At 37.7% G+C, this 21,233-nt stretch overlaps 1 protein-coding gene across 2 annotated transcripts in view; it reads left to right on the top strand.

The window, feature by feature from the left end:
* Positions 1–4,195: 4,195 nt before the first annotated feature.
* DNAJC10 (DnaJ heat shock protein family (Hsp40) member C10) overlaps positions 4,196–21,233 on the top strand; it is a 28,629-nt gene continuing 11,591 nt past the window's right edge. The window contains exons 1-16 of one of the 2 annotated variants that reach the window (XM_049805178.1): positions 4,196–4,412; positions 5,117–5,478; positions 7,160–7,325; positions 9,104–9,154; positions 10,549–10,631; positions 10,817–10,948; positions 11,782–11,875; positions 12,091–12,168; positions 13,420–13,463; positions 13,835–13,975; positions 15,354–15,443; positions 16,211–16,324; positions 17,115–17,229; positions 19,023–19,150; positions 19,427–19,543; positions 20,804–20,905. In XM_049805178.1, coding sequence (XP_049661135.1) covers positions 5,278–5,478; positions 7,160–7,325; positions 9,104–9,154; positions 10,549–10,631; positions 10,817–10,948; positions 11,782–11,875; positions 12,091–12,168; positions 13,420–13,463; positions 13,835–13,975; positions 15,354–15,443; positions 16,211–16,324; positions 17,115–17,229; positions 19,023–19,150; positions 19,427–19,543; positions 20,804–20,905 — 1,656 coding nt within the window. In that variant the 5' untranslated portion in view covers positions 4,196–4,412; positions 5,117–5,277. Of the gene's footprint in view, positions 4,825–5,116; positions 5,479–7,159; positions 7,326–9,103; positions 9,155–10,548; positions 10,632–10,816; positions 10,949–11,781; positions 11,876–12,090; positions 12,169–13,419; positions 13,464–13,834; positions 13,976–15,353; positions 15,444–16,210; positions 16,325–17,114; positions 17,230–19,022; positions 19,151–19,426; positions 19,544–20,803; positions 20,906–21,233 lie in introns of both variants that reach the window. The other variant, XM_049805187.1, reaches the window with a different exon arrangement.

The following is a 21,233-nucleotide window of genomic DNA, read 5'->3' as shown; positions in this document are numbered from 1 at the left end:
TAGTTTGGATTTGGCAGTGGCTTTCATTTGTGCAAGGGTTCCCCAGGAATTCTGCCACCAGGAATGACTGAAGAGACATATCCTTTCTGCTCACACCCCTTCTCCTGCCAGCTCCACATAACATGAGACCATGTTGATTCTTTAGCAGCCTGCAACAGGAATTATTTTGCACACACCATGGCCTGAAAGCTGTATCCTATGACACTTTCAGCTACTAAGCATTGATGAAATAGTTTGCAGGAGCAGGCCAAGCTGCTGAATGGAAAAAAGTAAAACCCAGTTCCTCCTAAATTAACCACCATGCATCATATAGAAACCTTCAAACTGCGGCGATCTACTTTAGCTTTTGATCTTCTCCAAACTGCTAGTAGGCACAAAAAACTTAAATGACAAAAATTGATAACTTAAAGTTCAAAACGTGCTAAAATGAACAGAATTTCTGCTCAAAATCCTCTTCATTAAGAATTACTGCATATTTCACTGCAGAAAAAAAAAAGCAAGTCTTTAGGAAAGCTGAATGCTAATTTTAAAGCAATCAAAAATTCATAGATGTTTTAAATTACAAGAAATGGCTCTAACATCTTGACTATTTAAACAGAAACAGATGGTTTACATGGCTTTACTGCTTAATTAAACATGTTATATATTCTATAAAATGATATCTGATGGCATTCTTTCCGATTGGCTTTCTAAATCTAAATTACAAAGTAATTTTATGTAGGCACCACATTAACCAGAAAAATAATTAAAATATTCATATCCAATACTAATTTACCAACCTGGTTTCTACTTTCCAATACATGTGAAATATCTAATTGTCCACCTCTTTCCTATGTCTTCTTCATGATAATACTAACATTTTTTCATAATTCTACTGGGTTCCTTTATTTTAAATAGTCCTAATTTAAAAGCCAATATTTCAGATTTTCCCTTCCTATCCCCTTTACAGAAACAAAAATAGCAAAACAGGAAAAATAAGATGGAATTTATTTTATGAAGACCTTAAAACCAACTCCAAACAAGATATTAGTATGGATGCTACTATGATAGTAAGATACAACTACTGACGAGTGTGAAAGATACAAGAGAGATGATAATGTAGAAGGATTAAAGAAATTGCTTAGAATTCACGTCATGAGAGAAAGACAACTGGGAAAAGGTATGCTGTCCCCAAGCATCACAGGGGAAAATAAAATCAGGTTACGTAGTTCCACAAAGCCACAATCACATGGTTGGAAGAAAAAAGAGGGATGCAAAGAAAAGACTAAGCATATTGGGTAAAGTTTTCATAAAATCTTTACCGAGTACAAATTTGATGTGGTAATTCCAGCAAAAGGAAGGGTTTCACAACTATTTATAGTTACTGGCATGACTTTTTAAAGCTGATTCAAAACAAACATAGTAAAAGGTAGAGATAGACAAAACAACAATATAATTACTGAGCCAGGGGCTTGTTTAACTGCATGACTACTAAAAACAAGCTTAGATTAGAACGAACTTCATTCTGTTCCTGTGGCTTATAGTTCAAATTGGCAAGAAAAGGTAACATCATTCATTGCACGCATAAACGGCCCTGCTCAGTTACACTTCAGTATGATCCTTACATAAGCAGATGACAAATGCGTATCACAAAGTGAAGCATGAGGTTGCTTTTAAGTGACTTGTGAGTCATGTAAAGTCATTAGGGTTGCAAGTCATTACACCCTTCACATAAATCAAAAGCTCTGGCATTAGGGCATGTTGCACATTTTAAGCTGTAACAGCTTTTCCTGGTTCTTTCTGGGCACTTGTTCAGCACTCTGCAGCTCAGAATTCCACAAAACTTTGGGGGCCTCACCTGCTCCTCTTAACCCACACAAGCCCACGCCAATGAGCAGGGGAGCAAATCAAAACATGCATAGATATTCTTTAATTGATAAAATGCAGCTATGCCACAGCACAGTTCTTTATACATGACCAGTACAGCGTAGAAAGAGAAATAACCCTCTTTTACCATCTAGACCTGCAGACATGTATTTTGATTAAAAGTAGAGTTAAAAAAAAAAAACCAAACATTTTATTGAGTAAATCAGAGTATCAACTTGAAAAAAAAGTTGCAGTAATATGATAAAACTAGGATAGTTAAAGTGATCAGAATCGTTAAGACTGTATAAGAGCATCTGCTCCCCATCTCCTTTAATTAGGCATTCAAAACCACTGACAAAAAGAACAGCAGAATAACTCGTGGAACTCACATTAATTTAAATTAAGTTAAAGTTATTATTAAAGTTTTAATCATGACTGAAGATCAAGAAACCCCTATTCTTTTATTCCTCTAGCTAAACAAGAGAACTTTTACACTTTTCCACAAGACATCATGCATTGCCTTCTAGCTGCATATGAGTTCAGAGAGAGAACTGATTTCACTTACCTAGCAGTTCCTTATATTCTTCTAGTTGAAGCGTGGACTGAAAAAAAAAGAAAGAAACACTTGAGAGTTAGTTACAGTAAACTAACTTAGGACTGGCATGTTTCATGTTTTAGCATGCTTTCTTTCCGTAATACCCCTGAAAGACTTTACGTATCATCGTGTGCCAAATGAAATATTAATGATTCCAAGACAACATCCCCATCCCATCTGAAAGATCCCAAGTCACTGAATACACGCATAAACAACCAAATGTTCCAACAAAAAGTCAGTCTTTCTACAAGAAGTCTCATTTAAATTCTGAAAATGGAAAGTTAAAAACAAAGGAACCATCCACTAACCTACGTTGTCACATAACCATTAAGAAGGAAATATAAACGTTTCAGCAGATATGTTTTTCACCATTAGTTTGACAGATGTTTTGATTTCTGTAACTTTGTAATAACATGAAAATTGTAAACTGATTTCTCAGGTACACTCTACTGGAGTATAATATTTTCTTCTTTGTTGACTAAACAGTTTTTTTCCCCCAAAATATTTCACAATGGAAATGTTTGTTCAGATAGCTAAGACTGAGAGGCAAACACAAAAAGCAGGAATCAATTCACTTTCAACAATGAGTCTTAGGTGCTTCTATGTTAGTTTGACATCGGGTGAGGTATCTAACTCATGTTTGGTTTTGTCTACATAAACAAGATTGAGTTCAAAGAGTGAACCATAAGACTATTTGAGATAATTTCAAGCCGAGCAAGTGAATGGAGGGGCAAACTGCTAGAAATTCTGGATTACAGGCATTGCAATATAATCCACAGTTATCTCTGAAACAGAAAATTCTTGCAGTCTTCTTGCAATGTATATGTCTTTGAGAACCTGCTTTCCAGGCCCTGTTCATACAGCCAAGTACGTTTTGTGTCCACAAACAGTAACAACTGGTAGCAAGCTCAATAGCTGGTAACCATACGTGAACTTTTAAAAGAAGTTCACCCCATCCCCCAAGACTCCCTACCACTTCCCAATCCCTCCATAACCCTCGTACTGGACTTAGCTGTTAGCCTGACCTCAGCGAGGAGGAGCACCCCAGTGCCCTCCAGGAGGGATCCAGCAACCCAAATTACACTTTGGGTGTTATTTGCGCCGCTGTCCTCTGCCCAGCGGGAAGAGCCGCGTTCAGCGGGAAGCCTCCGGCGACGCCTTAGGCCTGTTTGTCCTCAGACATTTACGCCGCCGTGGACGCGTGTCAGGAAAGGCGAGCGACCGGCTGCGGGGGGACCACCGCATCCCTCTGCCCGCCCTTGGGAGCCTCTCCCCGCCACCGGCCTCGCCGAGGCGAGGGCAGCTCTGCGAGCAGCAGGGAAACGCCCCGAGGAAGCGGACCCCTTCGTCGTCTTTTATCTGGGAAGACCTGTGAGGCGCCCCCGGGCAGGGCTCGGGGCACAGACCGGAGAGTCTGGGGCGGGGTCTCCTCAGCAGGCGCATCGCGCCGCTCCCCCCCTCCTCCACCACCACCCTACCACTTGTACTTCTTTATTCCCAGCCCCCTCGACCCGTGGGGGCTCCCTGGGGACGCGGCGTGACGGCTGCCTGCGGACCCCGCCACGGTGCCCACCACCCCGCCTCAGCCCCGGCCGCGGGCGGCTGCAGGGCAGGCTGCCGAGGGGAGGGCAGGGCAGGGCAGGGCAGGGCAGGGCAGGGGGCAGGAGCCGAGGCCGGGCAGAGGGCGGGCCCGGCTGTGGCAGGGGCGGGGGCCGGGGCCGGGGCTCCCCGGCAGGGAGCGGCCGGCAGGAGCCGAACCCCCTGCCCGAGGCAGGCGCGGCGGCCACGTCAGCCCCGGAGCCGCCCCGCCCGCCTCCGGCCCAGAGCCGGATCCCGCCGCGGGCCGCCCTTCCGCCCGGCGCCGGGGTGAAGGCGCCGCCGTCCCATGCTGCCCCGCGCCCGGCCCGCTCCCTCCGCCGGCTGCCCGCCGCTCTGAGCCGCCGGCCGGCGCCGCTGCCCTCCCTGCAGCCCGGTAAGCGCCGCGCCGCTTCCCCGGCGCTCGGCTGGCACCGAGGCCGCGCCAGCGGGGAGAGGAGAGGAGAGGAGGGGAGGGAACCGCGCGGCAACCCCGCCCCGGCGGCGGCGGCGGCGGCAGTCGCTCGCCGCACGCCCCTTCTCCCGCCGCAGCCCGGCCGCCCCCCGGCCTGGCGGGGCTGTTACCTCCGGCCTCGCACCTCCGCGTCCCGCCGGCCCCCTTCGCCGCCGCCGCGGCGGCTCCCATCGCCGGTCCCCGGGCCGAGAGCGGGCGGCCCGCTGGCTCTGCCCGGCTTTATCTGCGAGGGGCGTCCGCCGCCTCCTTGGCGGGCAGCCCTCCGCCCCGGAGCGGCGGCTGGCCCAAAGCTACCGGGTCCTTTCGGAAGACATGTCCCCCTGCGAGGCTAAAAGTAAGTTTGAAGGAAAAGCGTGCCCTACTAAACGGGCTTTTTTGATGCGATCTAAGTGGCTGGTATCCAGTGTCGCTCAGTAGAGCTCTGCGTGATTACCTCCTTGACGATGTACGTAGTAAGGAGATGGTCTCTCACTCGCGTGGTCTTCAGGCGGCAGGCAGTTAGCCATCAGGAAACTTAATCTTCATGTGCAGTCTGCACGGGCTGGCCTTGGGGTTCTGTACTAACACGTATTTACTGAGTAAGAAGGAAAATGTACTTAACTGCTTTTTCCTCCCTTCTCCTATAGGTTGTAACTTTTGCAAGACTTGTGACATGAAGTAGGACAACCAGCATTTTGAAGAGCTCTGTCATAAATACGGCTGTATCTCTGAACATTGGCGGATTTACTGGAGAGTCTTCCCAAAGCCTTCTCGAATCGGAACCTGTAAACTTTCTAAAACCTTCATAATGGAGTTCTTAGTATCCAAAGGAGATTATATTAGATATTTCAAAAGATCCTTATTGCTAGTTTTAGTATGTGTCATAGTTCTTGTGTGCACTGATCAGGACTACTATAGTTTACTTGGAGTATCCAAAGAAGCAAGTAGTAGAGAAATACGACAAGCATTCAAAAAACTGGCATTAAAGTTGCACCCTGATAAAAACCAGGTAAGTTACATCTTCAACAGGTCGAAGTTGTTGAGTTCGTGGATCTTAATGTTTAAACAAAAAGTGGTTTTAATTTATCTAAAATGTTTCTCTACTCTTGTGAAGTAACCTAACCACCTCGTAACGTGCTTCATCTCAGATTTTCTACAGAGAAAATTTACAAAGAGGGATAGACTGGTCATGCATGGCTGTGTTGAATTTGGGCCATATTAAATTGCTGTGGTGAAAAAAAGAGCCAAGATCATTTAATTCTCTTTTATATTTTTGTAAATAGGAGAAAACTTGTCTGTACATACTACCTTGTTGGTAAACTGATGAGTTTGTCTCTTTCTGTTTAGCTTAAGGGAACTTACTGTTACCCTATCATGAAGTCTCATCTAAACAGCAAACAACACCAGCCTGTACTGAGACACCAATCTCCAAGTATCGAATAGGACAAAGCAGAAATTCTGGGACTGCTGAGGCATAACAAGGGAGGGTAATAAGGAGCTCTAGAATAACCAGAGAGAGAAGACTGGGAATGGCTCAGTCTGTGCTACCATATTTTTCAGAGTACAAAGAAATCACTTTTAACTTCAAATGTCATCAGTTTTTCCTCAAGATTTCCTGAAATAATCAGAAATTTACAGGAAATAGGAGGTTTTGGATCTTTGTATGTGCAACTGCCCCTGCACAGAGCCCCAGAAGACAGTAAGGTTCCATATGAGCTCAGGGCCCTCCTGCACAGAATACATTGAAGCCTCTGAGGCACTAATGTTTTACAATGGATTTGAACATGACAAAGCTCAAAGAGAAGGCCAAATCTCAACAAAGTTAGAAATGCCAGCTTGTAGCTATTAACTGCAAGTTTTGTTTTCCCTGTGTTGATACCTTCAAAATAATAACATTTTGGGTCAGATTCTGTAGCGTCCAAGTATGCAAATACTACTAAATATTTTTCAACAAGTTATTTTCAATGTTACAGATGACAGAAGATGAAGCCATTACACAAATTCTGTAATGGTAATTCATTTCATGTGTATCTAGGTAAATAAGTCAAGAATCTTTAAGAAGTGTCTTTTGAATGAAACGTGTAAGCAGAAGTTAAAAGGGTGGGAGAGTGCTGCAGATTTTGCTCCAACTTTATACTGCACCATCTCAGAACCCAAACTGGGGTTCAGAATATGTCTGGAGATTTTTCACTGTTCTAATTCCAAAGCTACCTAGAACCAGAATGCTTTTTGAATAAAAAAGGGGGCCTTTGTCTACACCGTAAGATTAGAAAGGATGAATCTGGCTTCATAGCAGAGATTTTCAAACTGGACAACTGGGGATTCTAGGGGAGTAGAAAAGATTGCAGAGGAAATGGTAAGTCTTCATTCTTCAGTATTATTTTTTTTCTTCCTTTGGAGAAAAAGCATTGAAAGAAGAGAGATCACTTGAGAATGTTACAGCCTTCTATCAGTTTGCTTTGTATTTCAGTTGGTACTTCAGTGAGGATGAAGAAATGAGAAGACGCATCTGGCTTCAGGAAAGGAAAACTTTACTATAGTTTGTTTGGAGATCACTGTGTAATGTCTGTTTCCATCACAACTGACATCTTTAGTAGGGATTTAAAAATATTTCCAAAGGTTATTTTCTCAGCATTATATGTACAATATGGTTTATTAATCACTTACTAATTATAGTTTCCCTTACATAGAATGACCCAAATGCACATGAAAATTTTTTGAAAATAAATAGAGCGTATGAAGTACTTAAAGATGAAGATCTGCGGAAGAAGTATGATAAGTACGGAGAGAAAGGTCTTGAAGATCAGCAGCAAGGAGGTCGTTATGAAAGCTGGCACTATTATCGCTATGATTTTGGTAAGTTATGATGTATATTTGCGATTTGCTTAAAACAGTCACAAGTAAATACAATATTCAGATGTATATCAGATCTTTTTATGCATTTCTCATGCATCCTCTCCTGATTTCTGCCTGCTCTATTCTTTTCCTCTAGCTGTCATTTTCTCGCTGTTGACGCAGTCTTTTATTTACTGTGTTAACAGCTACCCAAAAATACCAAAAATGTAGTAATATATTTACCTAGCCTTTTGTTCCTGCTGCTTTCCTTTTTATCGGTCATCTAACTAATTGTTTTTTTTTCTAAAGTGCAAAGTTGTTTTGTTTTTTTCCCACTTAAATTCTACTGTTTATGTTTCATCAGTATGCTTTTTAACTTTTTAATGCAGGAAGACCTTTTTTGTTTAGATAAAGTATTCTCAATTGGATTTTGAGAGATTTTTGCACTGTCAAGCCTATTTTATATGCAGTTACACAATTAGAGATGAGTAAAGATATAGTAGAAACTTAAAAAGTAATAACAGAATCATACCTGCAATGATCTTGAGACAAGTTATTTAATGTTTGTCTCAACAAATTTTGGGTAGTTGTACGGAAGGGCTGGAATAAACCATTCTCAGAGCTGCTGTAACAGGAGTAAGCTAAAATAGGGAGCTGAGGAGCATGGTTTGATTGATACAAAAGAAAAAGTTTTTCTGGTGTAGTTTGATTTAATATGTCCCAGTCTTTTTAAAAGTAATGTCTATGCAAATTGAAATTGAATAAACCAGAGGTGCAACTATCACAGGAAAATATGGAAATTATCCTAAAACTTCTTCAGATAAACAGATTTAAGAAATTTTATCTGCCTGAAGTTGTACTGCTTGATTGAGAAACAATATCCTTGCGTATGTATTAATCAGTCGTTTGGAGATTTTAATATTTTTACATTTTATATATGTGTGTGTGTATAAATATAGATATAAATACATATGGGCAAGTGTATGTATAATGCATATATGATATACAAATGGACAGTAATATAAAAAATACCTTGTCACCTGTAGAAATTAATTTCTCTCATTATTTATGTGCATTTAATCCTTGTATACCTCAGGTGAAATGGCATCTCACCATGTTAGGTACTGTAAAAGATCTGTAGCCATAGTAGCATAATATAATGTTGTCTAATAGTATTTTTGGTATCTCCGCACTGCCTTTCTTGCGTACTTGAAGTAGTAGACTGTTTTGTAGTGATGTTTTAGGTAGGACTGGTTAGCTTTTTAGAAAAGCTGTCTTACTTACCTTTATTCTGTCCACTTTATTCCACGGCATTCACACATTCTGTTAGTGGAAAGTCTCGTGGCTGAAACACCTTTGTGATCTAAATAGTTTAGATAACCAGAGGCTGAGAGAAGAAGTGAAAGCTTCTAGACATTACATATAGCACTCTCACTGAGAGCTGTAGCTTCCTGGATTTTAATCTGACAACTGGTTGATGTTATTTCTAGTACTCTTGCCATAGCAGTGGTAGTTCAAGTTCTCTGCTCACTCGGTGGCTGGTCTACTAAAACACCAAAAGAACTGTTCTGTTCTCTTGGTGGCTTTTGTAGCATGAGGGCACGGGAGTTAGCAAGAGATTAAACTAAGGTTACATATTACTAAAAAATATAGCTTTGTTGTAAAAACTATCTTTGCCAGCTTACTATTTCAACTTCGGTGTACTGTCTTCTGTTTTCTGTCTTGTGAATAAGATGATAGTTTGTTTCTTCCTTTTAAAGATGGCAAAAAGAAAAAGCAATTGTTGTTTTTTTAAATAGGTATTTATGATGACGATCCTGAAATTATAACATTGGATAGAGGAGAATTTGGTAAGTTTTAAATAAATAGCTATCCGTTTGATAACATGGCAACCGAAAGTAACAATTTTTATGTTCTGAGCTGTTTCTATAGACTTCTGTTACATATCTATACCAAAAACTGTCAGAAAATCATCTTCAGATGAGAAAACAAACAAAAAGGCCTCTTAACACTACCTGGTAAATGCTAGTTAGCAAATAGATCAGGATCAATAAACAGTTTAGATTGAGTTTGAAAGATACTTTGTAAGATCTCTAAGAGGAAATTATTGAATTAAAATTTTGTATCTCCTAATTTATCATTACTATTTTTTGGTCTCTTTTCTAAAAATGCACTTGATAGAACTTTTCTATTTTACTTCTATTAATTGTTTTCTGTGAAATCCAGTCAATTGTGCCTTGCACAAGAGGTTCAAGACCAGAAGGCGATACCAGATACTAAAAACACAGCTAAGTAAAACAAGGTCTGGAAAGATAACACTTTCAGTGAGGATATCATCCAGGTTTTTTTCTTTTAAAATTAGAGCTAAGATGTTTAAAAGAGACTAGAGAGAAAAACTGTTGGATTTTGTGTGACTTTTCATCTGCATTTTGAGTACAGTTTCCTTTGTACGTACTGGATCTACATGCTGAACCAGTTTTGTAAACTGTTCTAATAGCAGAACCTCATGATGCTCTCCATAAGAACCTGGCCTTGCTTTGGTTAATTGATTAGCAGAATCTACACTTCCCTTAGTTGTCTGGCTGTGAGAATATTTTAATATAGGCGAATATAATTTAGAAAATTCACTATAAAAATTATGTCCAAAAATGAAGAGACTGAAAGCCGTGTAATTCAAGCTGATAACCTCTGTGTGTGTATACTTTGTTGCTGTTGTTTTCTTTTATAAGCAAGAGTATTTAATTATGTTTCCCTTGATTTTTCTAGTAATTATATTAACTTAGATTTTTTACATCGCATTTTCACCTATTAGACAGGGTTTCTACATAAAAAGATTGCCTGGTGGAACCCAGAAAATACACATAAAGTGATATAAGGAAATGGAAAGTTCTACTGTGTAAAAATCTTCTAGCACTTGTATTTTGTTTTTAAGGTAACCAGACTTATACTGTCATGCATTTCAGCTAGGTAGAGAGTAGAGAGTATATTTATTCTTAATTAATAGAACAGATGTTGAAAGTCAGGGTGCTGATATTCTCTGAAATATTATTTTTGTGCACTTGCCTACAACAGCAGGTATGTGCAAGTTAGGTGCAATCTTTATCCCATCTGAGTTACTGTTACTGTGTCTGACATATAAATACTTAATTCAGCTTTTGGGGAAAACAATATAGTAAAAAGGTACATTCTAGATATAACTACATTGTAGATGTGCACTACTTAGAATTTTCTTCTGTCCATCTAGATGCTGCTGTTAACTCAGGAGAACTGTGGTTTGTGAATTTTTATTCTCCTCGATGCTCCCACTGCCATGAGTTAGCACCTACGGTATGTATAACAAGCAAATTAACTCTGAAAGTTCATTGTTTTTAACAGCATAAAACTTAATGAAGTGGATTTTTACACTGAAGCTGAAGCCAAAGACTACAATTCAAGTTGCTAGGAATAAAACATGTGCTGATTTTTCATTATATCTTTATAGGAATTTTTTTTTTTTTTTGCCTTTTTTCTAGTGGAGGGAGTTTGCCAAGGAGATGGATGGAGTAATACGCATTGGAGCTGTCAACTGTGGAGATAATAGAATGCTTTGTCGAATTAAAGGGATTAACAGCTATCCCAGTCTGTATGTTTTCAAAACTGGAATGGTGAGTGATAAAACTTCAAGTGTTTTTAGAAAGACTGAAATCTGGAAAAGTATTTAATACTTGTTGAATCATAGTAGTTTATATGAAGGTCTTGCTTTTAATATATTACTTCCTTTTAATAAATCACTTTTTCTCATCTTTCACATTGGTTAAATTAATTTAGAATGTTAACTTTGAAAATAGATATCTGGTTTATACAGTGAGTTTTTTAAATCATTTTACCATGCAACATATCACTTCTGATTTGGGAAGATACTGTCGGCAGTGGTGCTGTAGCAAAGCAGCAAGTCTACTTGAACAATTTCTCTTATAGTATTGCAATGGACTTTTCAAATACAAAGAATAGTCTGTGGTTTTGAGTCTAACGGATATGACCATGTACCTAAAGCAACTTGGAAATTCCTTCCACACAAATAGTGGTGCCAGGGGTGGTGTACAAATTTCACCTGAATGGTTGGGTACGTTTTGACAATGATAAGATTTGAGAGGTTGAACGCAGAGATTGTGAATACACTAAATGGATTGATGCAAGCAATTTTTATTTAAGTAGAAATACAATCATTGGGAGTTGGTGTTTCTAAGACTACATTATCCTTGTGTTGCTGGACTTGGAAAGAAATCATTTTATAAAGTTTAAATAGAAGTTAAATTCCAAATATTCCAATATGGGAGGGAGAGAACAATTAGAGCTAGGGGTGGGAGGGGCGAGGGGGAGAGAGTGGTGTCCTGTAGTTGCATAAATACTGTTATAAAAAAACCAGTGGGTTTGGGGGTGGGGTTTTTTCTTCTTTTTTTTTTTTAATTGTAGAAACTTTATTCTTTGTCTTCTATAGCAACCAGTGAAATATTATGGAGACAGGTCAAAAGAGAGCTTAAAGAACTTTGCCATGCAATATGTTACAAGCACAGTCACTGAGTTATGGGCAGGTAATATTCACATATTTTGCTTGGGGTGTTGTTCTTGCAATTGCTTTTACAGTACAAATATGGCAGAAACAATGTATACAACTGAATCTGTCAACTGTTGCTAAGGGGCTTTTTTGAGATTAAAAGTATTTTACTGTAATTTGTTACTATAAATATAAAAGCTTGTTTTGTAGTCACATTTAGTCAGAAACTGATGCAAATTGTTTTACTCTTAGGAAACTTTGTTAATGCCATTGAAACTTCATTTGCTTCTGGTGTTGGTTGGCTGATCACCTTCTGTGCTGAACGTGGGGGTAGGTGTTTTAAATACTTTTCAAATAAGGCAAACAGGAAAAAGAAGTACTTCTGTTGATGGTGGCATAATCCCTTTTGCTTCTAATAAAAGGTTTTTAAACATCTTAGATCACAACAGTATTTGGACTGTGGGTCACGTAAGCTCCATTTTAGAGGCAGTTTAACAAAAGGGACATTAATAGAAAGATTATGCTATTGTGCTTCTGTAATGTCATGTAAGCCATTAAAAAGGCACTCAAGTGTAAGCCCTCAGGGAAGGGAACTGACAGAAGAGGCCTCTAACTTGAGTTTCCAGCTGAAGCTCAAATGACAGATACTGCATAGGTGCATGCCGGCTTGTCATGATAGCAGAGTAGAAGAAAGGATGTATCTCCCCTTTAAACCACCAATACTCAAAAATTAGCTGAATATTTGCTCTTAAGTTAGGTTTGGACATAGTAATTGGCTCTTAGCACTGATGTCATGACAGAGTTTAGATTTGCATTATTTTTTGTAGCTGCTTGTCACTGACTTTCTTGGGATCAGTGTTGGATATGGTATATGAGAAAGTTGCCTTGATTAGCTGGTAGAACTAAGTGAATGTGCTACACCTTTGACAAATAAAGTTTTCTTGGTCTTATGAAGAGACCTTTGTTCTGTGAACTGAATAACCAGAGCTGCAGTCTTGGATTTACATTTGTAAATAACTTGGTTTCAAGTTGCAGTCCTTATTAAGTTTTCAATTTTGGTCCAATTGAAGTGAGGTCGATGCATCTTCTTATTTCAGAAAAAAATCTGCATCAGAAGGTAACTATTCAAAGTCTGGATGAGTAATTAGAGCATATGATGTATTTATTATAGTGAGTTATTATTTGAATCACAGAAAATTGATATTTCCATTGAAATTTCATTCCAAGACAGTATGTAGATACCTCATGGGTGTTTTTTAAACATTGATTAAGGAGAAATTTTAGAGGTCAGTCTTAGTATAGCAAATAAAATATTGAAATTTTTAAAATGAGAATTCTGTGTTGATGAAGGAAGAGAGTGTTATTCATGTTATTTTTAACTTAGAGTAGACAACCATCAAGTGCTGATTACTAGATGTTACAACTTAAAGTCACTGAAATATTGAATGAATAGCCAGGAAGCATGCCTTTTGAAATGGTCACCTTTGTGGGGAGGAAATGGGTAATTCTAAACAAGAGTAGGTTTAGTGCATTAATATTTTGAAATTTTATGTTTGTTAATAAATAATTTTTATTTTGCAGATTGCCTGAGTTACCAAACACGCCTTAAGCTAGCTGGCATGTTGGTAAGCAGCGTTTTGCTTTGAAAGCATTACCTGTTATATTTAAAATAAAATAACAGAAGTGAAAGCATCAACATGTAGCTAAAACTCTCACTGAGTTTCATGGAACCAAGATTTCACCCATTAACTTTCAGAAGAGTGAAATATTTTTAACTTAGTGGCTATTGGAATAACGGTAAATTTTTAAAGAATTTTATAAAATATGAATTAATATTACCTAATGAATTCCAGTATGGTTTCCTTCCATTTTCTAGATGTTGTATATAATTGCTTGTGTTGGGATTTTCAAAAGCATTTCTGAACCTGAAATTAAAAAATACTCTTCTTTGGTTTTGTGTTTGGTTTTGATTTTTGTGTTGTTTTTTTTATTACAGGAAGGTCTTGTTAATGTAGGCTGGATGGACTGTGGCACCCAGGGTGAGCTTTGTGATAATTTAGATATCTCATCTAGTACTACAGCATACTTTCCACCTGGAGCCACCATCATCAATAACAAAGAGAAAGGAGGTGTTTTGGTACGAGTTGTTTCTCAACCATTTTGTATTTAGAGAAAATAAGGTGATGACAATGACAAAGGAATGTATAAATAATTTTCCAATTTATTGTATCCAACTGAAAAGATGCTTTTTTTCTTCTTTCTTCTAAGTTTGTATGCCCTGATATGAGTTTATATCCCTCTTGGCTTCTAAGGCAATGATCCCTGGAGGTGGTCCCCGGTTTGCTGATATGCTGGGAGAGTGAACAGGAGCATGCTACAATAGCAGCAGCCTGTGGCACTGCCTAGCCACCTCCTCAGGAGCCTTCCCGAGCAGCTGTGGGAATCCAGGGGTGGGATGTGCTCCATGATGGGCCCAAGAGCTGCCACCCAGCTATCCTGGGCAAACCTGGGAGTCTCTTCCAAGTAACAAGCAATAGGACAAGACAGAACAGCCTCAAGTTGCGCCAGGGGAGGTGTAGATTAGATATTGGGAAAGATTTCTTCACTGAAAGGGTTATTAAGCACTGGAACAGGCTGCCCAGGGAAGTGGTTGAGTCACCATCCCTGCAGGTGACTTAGGGGTCCTTAGGGACATGGTTTAGTGGTAGACTTGGCAATGCTAGGTTTATGGTTGGACTCGATGACCTTAAAGGTCTTTTCCAACCTAAATGATTCTATGATTTGCCATGTGCCCCCAATTTTTTATTCCAGAAAGAATATGCCATAGGTATCACAAGTTTGAGAAATGCTACTCTGAATGGAGTGCTGACATGTGTGATAGAAGTACTCCTATGACGTCTGTTGGTACGGATTACGTTGTTCAGCTCTACTGTAATATTGCAACCTCCTCCTACATTTATTTGTATGATAGTTTTAACTTCCTTAATTGATGGGAGACATTCTTAGCTTGAAGCAGAGCTTGTTCCTTTATTGTCACTACTGTATCTGTATCTTTAAAAGGAGGAAATTAAATTTGTAACCTACCTCCTTTCAACCTTGTAACTTACCAACTCTGAGTTACTGATGCATATTACTTCATAAATATTAAAAACTACTGAAACTTAAATATCTGTGCAGTGCAGTTAAGGAAGGCTGTAAGACTAGATAGGAAATCTTGTAACCTTGATTGTAAAATTCAGCATGAATTTGAGATTTTTTCAGCCTCCATTTTGACAAAATACTGTATCTTGAGTTTAATATTGTAGGAAAACAAGTTAAAAAGCAGTATTCAGAGAGTGATGTTTGTGAAATTATATATATCAAGTCGATCAAATAACATATTATTAACTGTACTCTTCAGTTGATGGAAAGGAACAAATCAGAATAATTTCCCTGTTGCTTTGAGTACTAATCATCAACAATCAGTTTGATGTTTGTAATTCCTTATAATAAACACAGTTAACTTTCCTTCCTAGTTTCTCAACTCCTTGGATGCCAGAGAAATATATCGGGAAGTAATGCAGCATCTGCCAGACTTTGAAATTATCTCTGCAGCATCATTAGAGGTAAATTTAAAAAATGTGTTAAGATTTCTTTAAGTAATATATTTTTATTGTTACTTTTAGGATTTTTCAAATCCTGTTGACACAACAACCTAGTACTTAGCTGAAAATGACCTTTTTTTTCTCTGTAGCCAAAATTATTTAACATTTTAACATTGTTTGTCTACGTTTACTTTTGTTGTTCAGCAAAACAAAAATGTAAGGGGGAGGGGGATGTATTTAATAGGAAGATAGAAAACCACAGAAATTGCCATTGCACCTCACTCTGCCATTGTAACTTTCTAGTTATTTTTTAAATAAATTTCATTGCAGAGAATTTTGTTTTAAATATATTTTGTCAGTGATGTAAGAAAGAAAATAATACTCTCTAATCCATGATAAGTTATGTATGAACTGAAATTAGAAGTCATAAAAGTTACTTGTGTCTTAGAGGAGAAAAAAAGGAGGAAACTTCTTTTCACGCTTGTTGTAGCACTTAGAAGCTTGATCTACAAGAGAACATGGAAACAAAAAGTATAGAGGGTAGCATGTAGCCAGCTTGTTTTCAGATTTTTTCCTCTTTCCCACTTCCACTGCAGTAAAAGGAAGTTTAGTGGAAGGACTACATGAAAGAATTTCTTGAGTGGAGGAGGTCACTCAGAGATCAGATGAATAATTGGGCATTTGCCTTTATAAAGCATAAAAGGAATTTATAAATTGGTAGAAGTTTGGAATAATTTTTTTTTCTGTGTTTTTGTTGTGGTTTTGGGGTTTTTTTCCTTTGTTTAAAGGACCGTCTGGCTCATCACCGATGGCTGCTTTTCTTCCAGTTTGGGGAGAGTGATAAATCAAATATACAGGAATTTAAGAAACTTAAATTTTTACTTAAAGATGAACATATTCAGGTAAGACTGCTCACCCACCTAGTGTTAAATACCATTTACATTCAGAGAACAAGTCAGTATGTTTTTCATTATTAGCTGTTACTACCACCTGCCACCTCTGGTACTGAAAGAGACATACTATCATATGGTAGATCTGTAGTAAATTTTTTAATTTAAAGCAAGCAATGAAGTTTCCCATACAGTCTGAATAATTTAAAAGTAGTGAGGAAAGATTATCTTTTAAATCTGCTCTGTCATGGGAAATGTTGCTACAGATCCCATTCAGTTAACAATTAAAAGTTAACACTTCAACATCAAATTGATGTATGTGAAGCTGTATTTTAATTATTCAGAAAATCCTATAATTGTCTCAAAAATTTTCTTAATAAAAAGAAACCAAATTCAAACTTTGTACTAGAGACATATGGATTGTGTTATTCTACACGGTATGTTAAAAAAACCTGTTGCATTCACTAGAAGAATTTGAATGTCATGTTTATTTTAGGTGTCTTTTTTCTTCCCTGCTATTTTATTTGGAGGGAAAAAAGAAGAGGATACTTGTAAGGTTTTATTCCCCATTTTGGCCTTTAAATTAAAAATTAACAAGCAACGTAATATAGCTGTGCTATTAGTTTTCCTCCTGATGTTCACTCGAACATCATAGTTTGCCTTAAGACCCCTGTTGTTTATAAAAAGGTTACTACTTTTCTGTATTTTTACCTTCTTTTCCGAACTCTTACTGCCTTTCAAAATATGTTAATCTATATAAATTAGAATGCCTTATATTAAAATGCCACTGTCTGTTAAATAGGTTGGCAAGTTTGACTGTCTTTCCTCACCAAGCATCTGCAACAAACTCTATGTCTATCAGCCTTGTTTAGCAGTCTTCAAAGGAAAAGGAACTGGAGATTATGAAATTCATCATGGTAAGGGAAACTTTGGCAAGTTTAAATCATTACATAATCACTTTGATATGACACTATCTTTGGCAAATTGCATTTGTTTTCCCAAAGAAGAGTTTCATAGTTGTAATATTTGCTTTTTTTCCTCTGACCTTACTGTAGCCTTGCACAAACTTATAATTTCCTCTGTTTTTTTTTCTTTTTTTCCTGGGTAAGCAGTCAACAGATGCCAAGAGATGTATTTTGTCTTTACTATCCTGTCTATTTCAATGTCATTTACATAATTACATTCAAATGAAATCTCTGAAACTGATCAGGACAGCTTCTGCTTTGGGTAGGAAAACCAAAGAATGCTGTAAGGCACCGCCCTTCATAGAGGCTTAACATGCTACTTACACAGTGCTGCCAGCTTGAGAAACTTGGATTTGATTTTGTGTGTCACTGCACTAAAACTAATTCCATGTTTTGTTGTCTTCCATCCAAGAAAATTTATATTGAGACTTTTACCACTTACTTTCATTTCTGAAGTAGCAGTTTCCTTCCAGGAAAGGCTAGAACTATGTTACTGTGTGCCACTGAAAGGATTCAAAATTGAAGAATGGAGCCTGAAGCGAGACTGTAGCTTCCAGCAATAGATGCAGCTTCATCCAGAATGCAGCACAAGGCAATTATGCAAGATGAAGTTCTCATTTTTTAGGTTCTGAAGTATTAGAAACAGCTTGCTAGAATTAAGTCAGAACCTCAGTACTGTAATAAAGAAGCAAGGAGAAAAGTTTTTGACCACTTAGAAAAGATTAGTTGTATCTAAGGGGGAAAGATGATCCCATACATCTAATGATTGCTGCTGGGACAAGCCTTATATACTCCTTGCAATTTCCACTCCTGCAGAGAAGCTAAGAAAGGTTTATATACATACAACATTCTTAGATCTTTTTCTAATGGCATAGATTACAAATAGGGTAAGAGAAATACATTGGACTACAGTACATACATTCTTTTCTGAATGGTTTGGTTTACTATTTACAAAATAGGTGACATCTGGAGCGTTTGAGATCAGTCATCTCCATTATATTTATTATATTTTTGTATGTTTATAACAATATAATACTTGAAAGAATCAGGCTTTTTTGTATGCTATGTTGAAGGGCTTCAAGAGTTTAAAATCTAAGAACAGTAATAAATCTTAGTAAGTAATTGTGCAGTGACTTCAGATTTAATTAGCCTGAAGTTCTTAGTCTCAGTTCAAGACACAAACTTTCATTTCTGCTAACAAATATGTACATGAAGGGTATGAAGAGACTTGATCTTTGCCCAGTAGAGCTGTGTCAGCAGGAACTTCAGTTACACCTAAAAGGCTGTGATTTATTGATATCATTTCTTTGCTTGAAGTCTTTACTGTGTCAATACCTTTGCCAAGGCAAGTGTATCTAGAATAGTAACTTTTTAATTCCAACAAACACTAGTAAGATGGTAAAACAGCCAACAGTCCAGTCACAAAAAACCCAGTCATTTTCTTTGACAAAAACATGTTTTGTCTTGCATAAAACATTTATTTGGCTAATATTGGGTAAATATCCAGTTTAATATTTAGCCAAATATTAACAGTCACCTAGAGCATGTCTTATGTCTGTAGGTCTGGACAGTTTAACATGGTCTTCCTGAGAAAAAGCAAGCCAGTACCTGTTTAATTTATTTAATCAGGCTATATTTAAAGATGAGTCAAGGGAACTGAAGGACTCCTGTTGCTGTCACTGAGTTTTTTAATGAGATCTCTCATAGGGAAAAATAAAGTTTCCTTTCTACATTGTTCTTTGAAGGAAAGAAGATCTTATATGACATTGTTGCATTTGCCAAAGAAAGTGTCAACTCTCATGTTATCACACTGGGACCTCAGAATTTTCCTGACAAAGAGAAGGAACCATGGCTTGTGGATTTCTTTGCACCGGTAAATATTTAGTATCTACATTTCCTTTCTTCTAAAGTTTGTTATGTAACTATGTAACAAAATACTAGCAGTATCTTGAAAGTGTCCTTCAGCATCATGAGATGGTATTGTAAGTTCCCGTTCCTTGGCAGCACTAGTTCCCAGACTGTGTGGGTTTCGTATTGAGTGGAGTCTGTTGTCAAAGCAGTGTATCATTAATCTCAAACAGCTTACATTCTTTTGAGAGCCAACTGCTGGGAAAGCAATTGCACTTACTTGCTTTTTTTTTTTTCCTAGTGGTGTCCTCCTTGTCGAGCTTTGTTACCAGAGCTGAGAAAAGCATCAAAACATCTTTATGGTCAGCTTAAATTTGGAACGCTAGACTGTACTGTCCATGAAGGGCTTTGCAACACGGTAAGCTGCAGGAACTAAAAATGAAATAAAAAAACCCCAAACCAATCCTTTCAAAGAATATTATTTTCTTCTAGGGAGGGGGGCAGACAATGCTTGTTCTTTAATATTACTTTCTTAAAGGGTAGTAAACTGAAAATGACACATATATCAATTTTTTTCAAAGGAGCAAGCTATGTAACCACTACAGATAATATATTAATGCAAAATACAGGTCACATTTTTTTCTGATTTCATAGTGTTAGTGGAAGTCTCTGGAAGTATCAGAATTTAATAATTCCTGGGTGTTTTAAGAGGAAAAAAAGAATTAAAGCAGAGCCAGAAATTTTTTTCTAATGTGTATGTAAATACATACATACATTCTTTTTGTCCTTCACCTAGGAGGATAAAAAACAGTAAAACATTTAAAAATACAAGTTTTATATTGATATAACACCTTTTCAAGATGTCTGCAAAACCACTTCTAGTTCAGTTCACCCTAACTGACTGTGCTTTTTGTTCTGTAGCACTTAAGAAGTGCAGGATCTCTTTCAAATTAAAAGAAAGTTTATTATTTACCAGTTTACACTTATTTAAAGATACAGTAATGGCATGAAATTTTATATTTTTTTAATTTCGACCAATTTTCAATGTTTAAATTTGCTTTAACTTTTGCTTCAATGAATTTATCATGGTAGAAATTATTGACATTACTTTTCCTGAATCCCAGAAAATACTACATTTTGACAGCTTTCCTGCACCTGCACATTTTATTGTTCACAAGAGCTTTTTATGTTAGAATGTATCTTTAAAATGTCAATGTCTTAAAACACATGAAAAATGAGCAAAAAAGGACAGTCTTTTTAAAGTTTTATTTAGATGTGTTTACACACTGAAGAATTCAAGTCATGGAAGCATCTGTGTTCAATAGTAAACAATACAGTTAGTCATACAGTACAAGCATTTCCACCTGGAAACTGGGAATAGCTTTAAAGTTAAGGCTTAGAAGTCCCGTGGATTAATTCCTGTACTTGTGGAGCATTGTAAAAGAACTGCTGGCTGGTTTTTAAATTCAGAACAAACTATGCCATCTCTGAATACAATTGGCATCTTTTCTGTACTGATTTGTAATGTTTCAAACTCCCATGTGCATGTAAGTCTGAGCAGTTGTACTGTACAAACTGGATAGACTAGCAGTTGTGAGCCACCAATACCAACAGAAGTTGAAGGAAAGTACAAGAAACGTAATAATTCCTTGCAATTTCTTATTGTCTGTTTTGTTAGCATAACATTCGAGCTTATCCAACAACAGTTGTGTTCAATCAGTCTGATGTTCATGAATATGAAGGACATCACTCCGCTGAGCAGATCTTGGAGTTTATAGAGGTATGTAAATCATAATCCTTGTTGCAGTCATGCTCTGTAGGTAGCTCATCCACAAACATGTCTTTACGTGGAAGATTCTAAGATTTTTATTTTTTATTTTATTAATTAGACTAGTAAGATAAAGAGTGAAAAAAACCTTGAGCAAGAAAAGTGATCCAGCAACTGTAAGTCTGGGACTTGACACCTAATGGATTAATTTCCCTACTCTGTCAAAGTAATTTCTTTGAGATCACTAGCAAATAACTTAAGATACCTTCTAATCTGCAAAGTAATAGTAATGATTTCTATCTATCTATCTCAGACAGAGGATAAAGGAATTACAAGTATG

Source organism: Accipiter gentilis, chromosome 1, assembly GCF_929443795.1.
Source record: "Accipiter gentilis chromosome 1, bAccGen1.1, whole genome shotgun sequence".
Taxonomy (NCBI): Eukaryota; Metazoa; Chordata; class Aves; order Accipitriformes; family Accipitridae; genus Astur; species Astur gentilis.
Note: the sequence above shows the minus strand (reverse complement) of the source record. Positions and strands in the feature narration are given on the sequence as shown.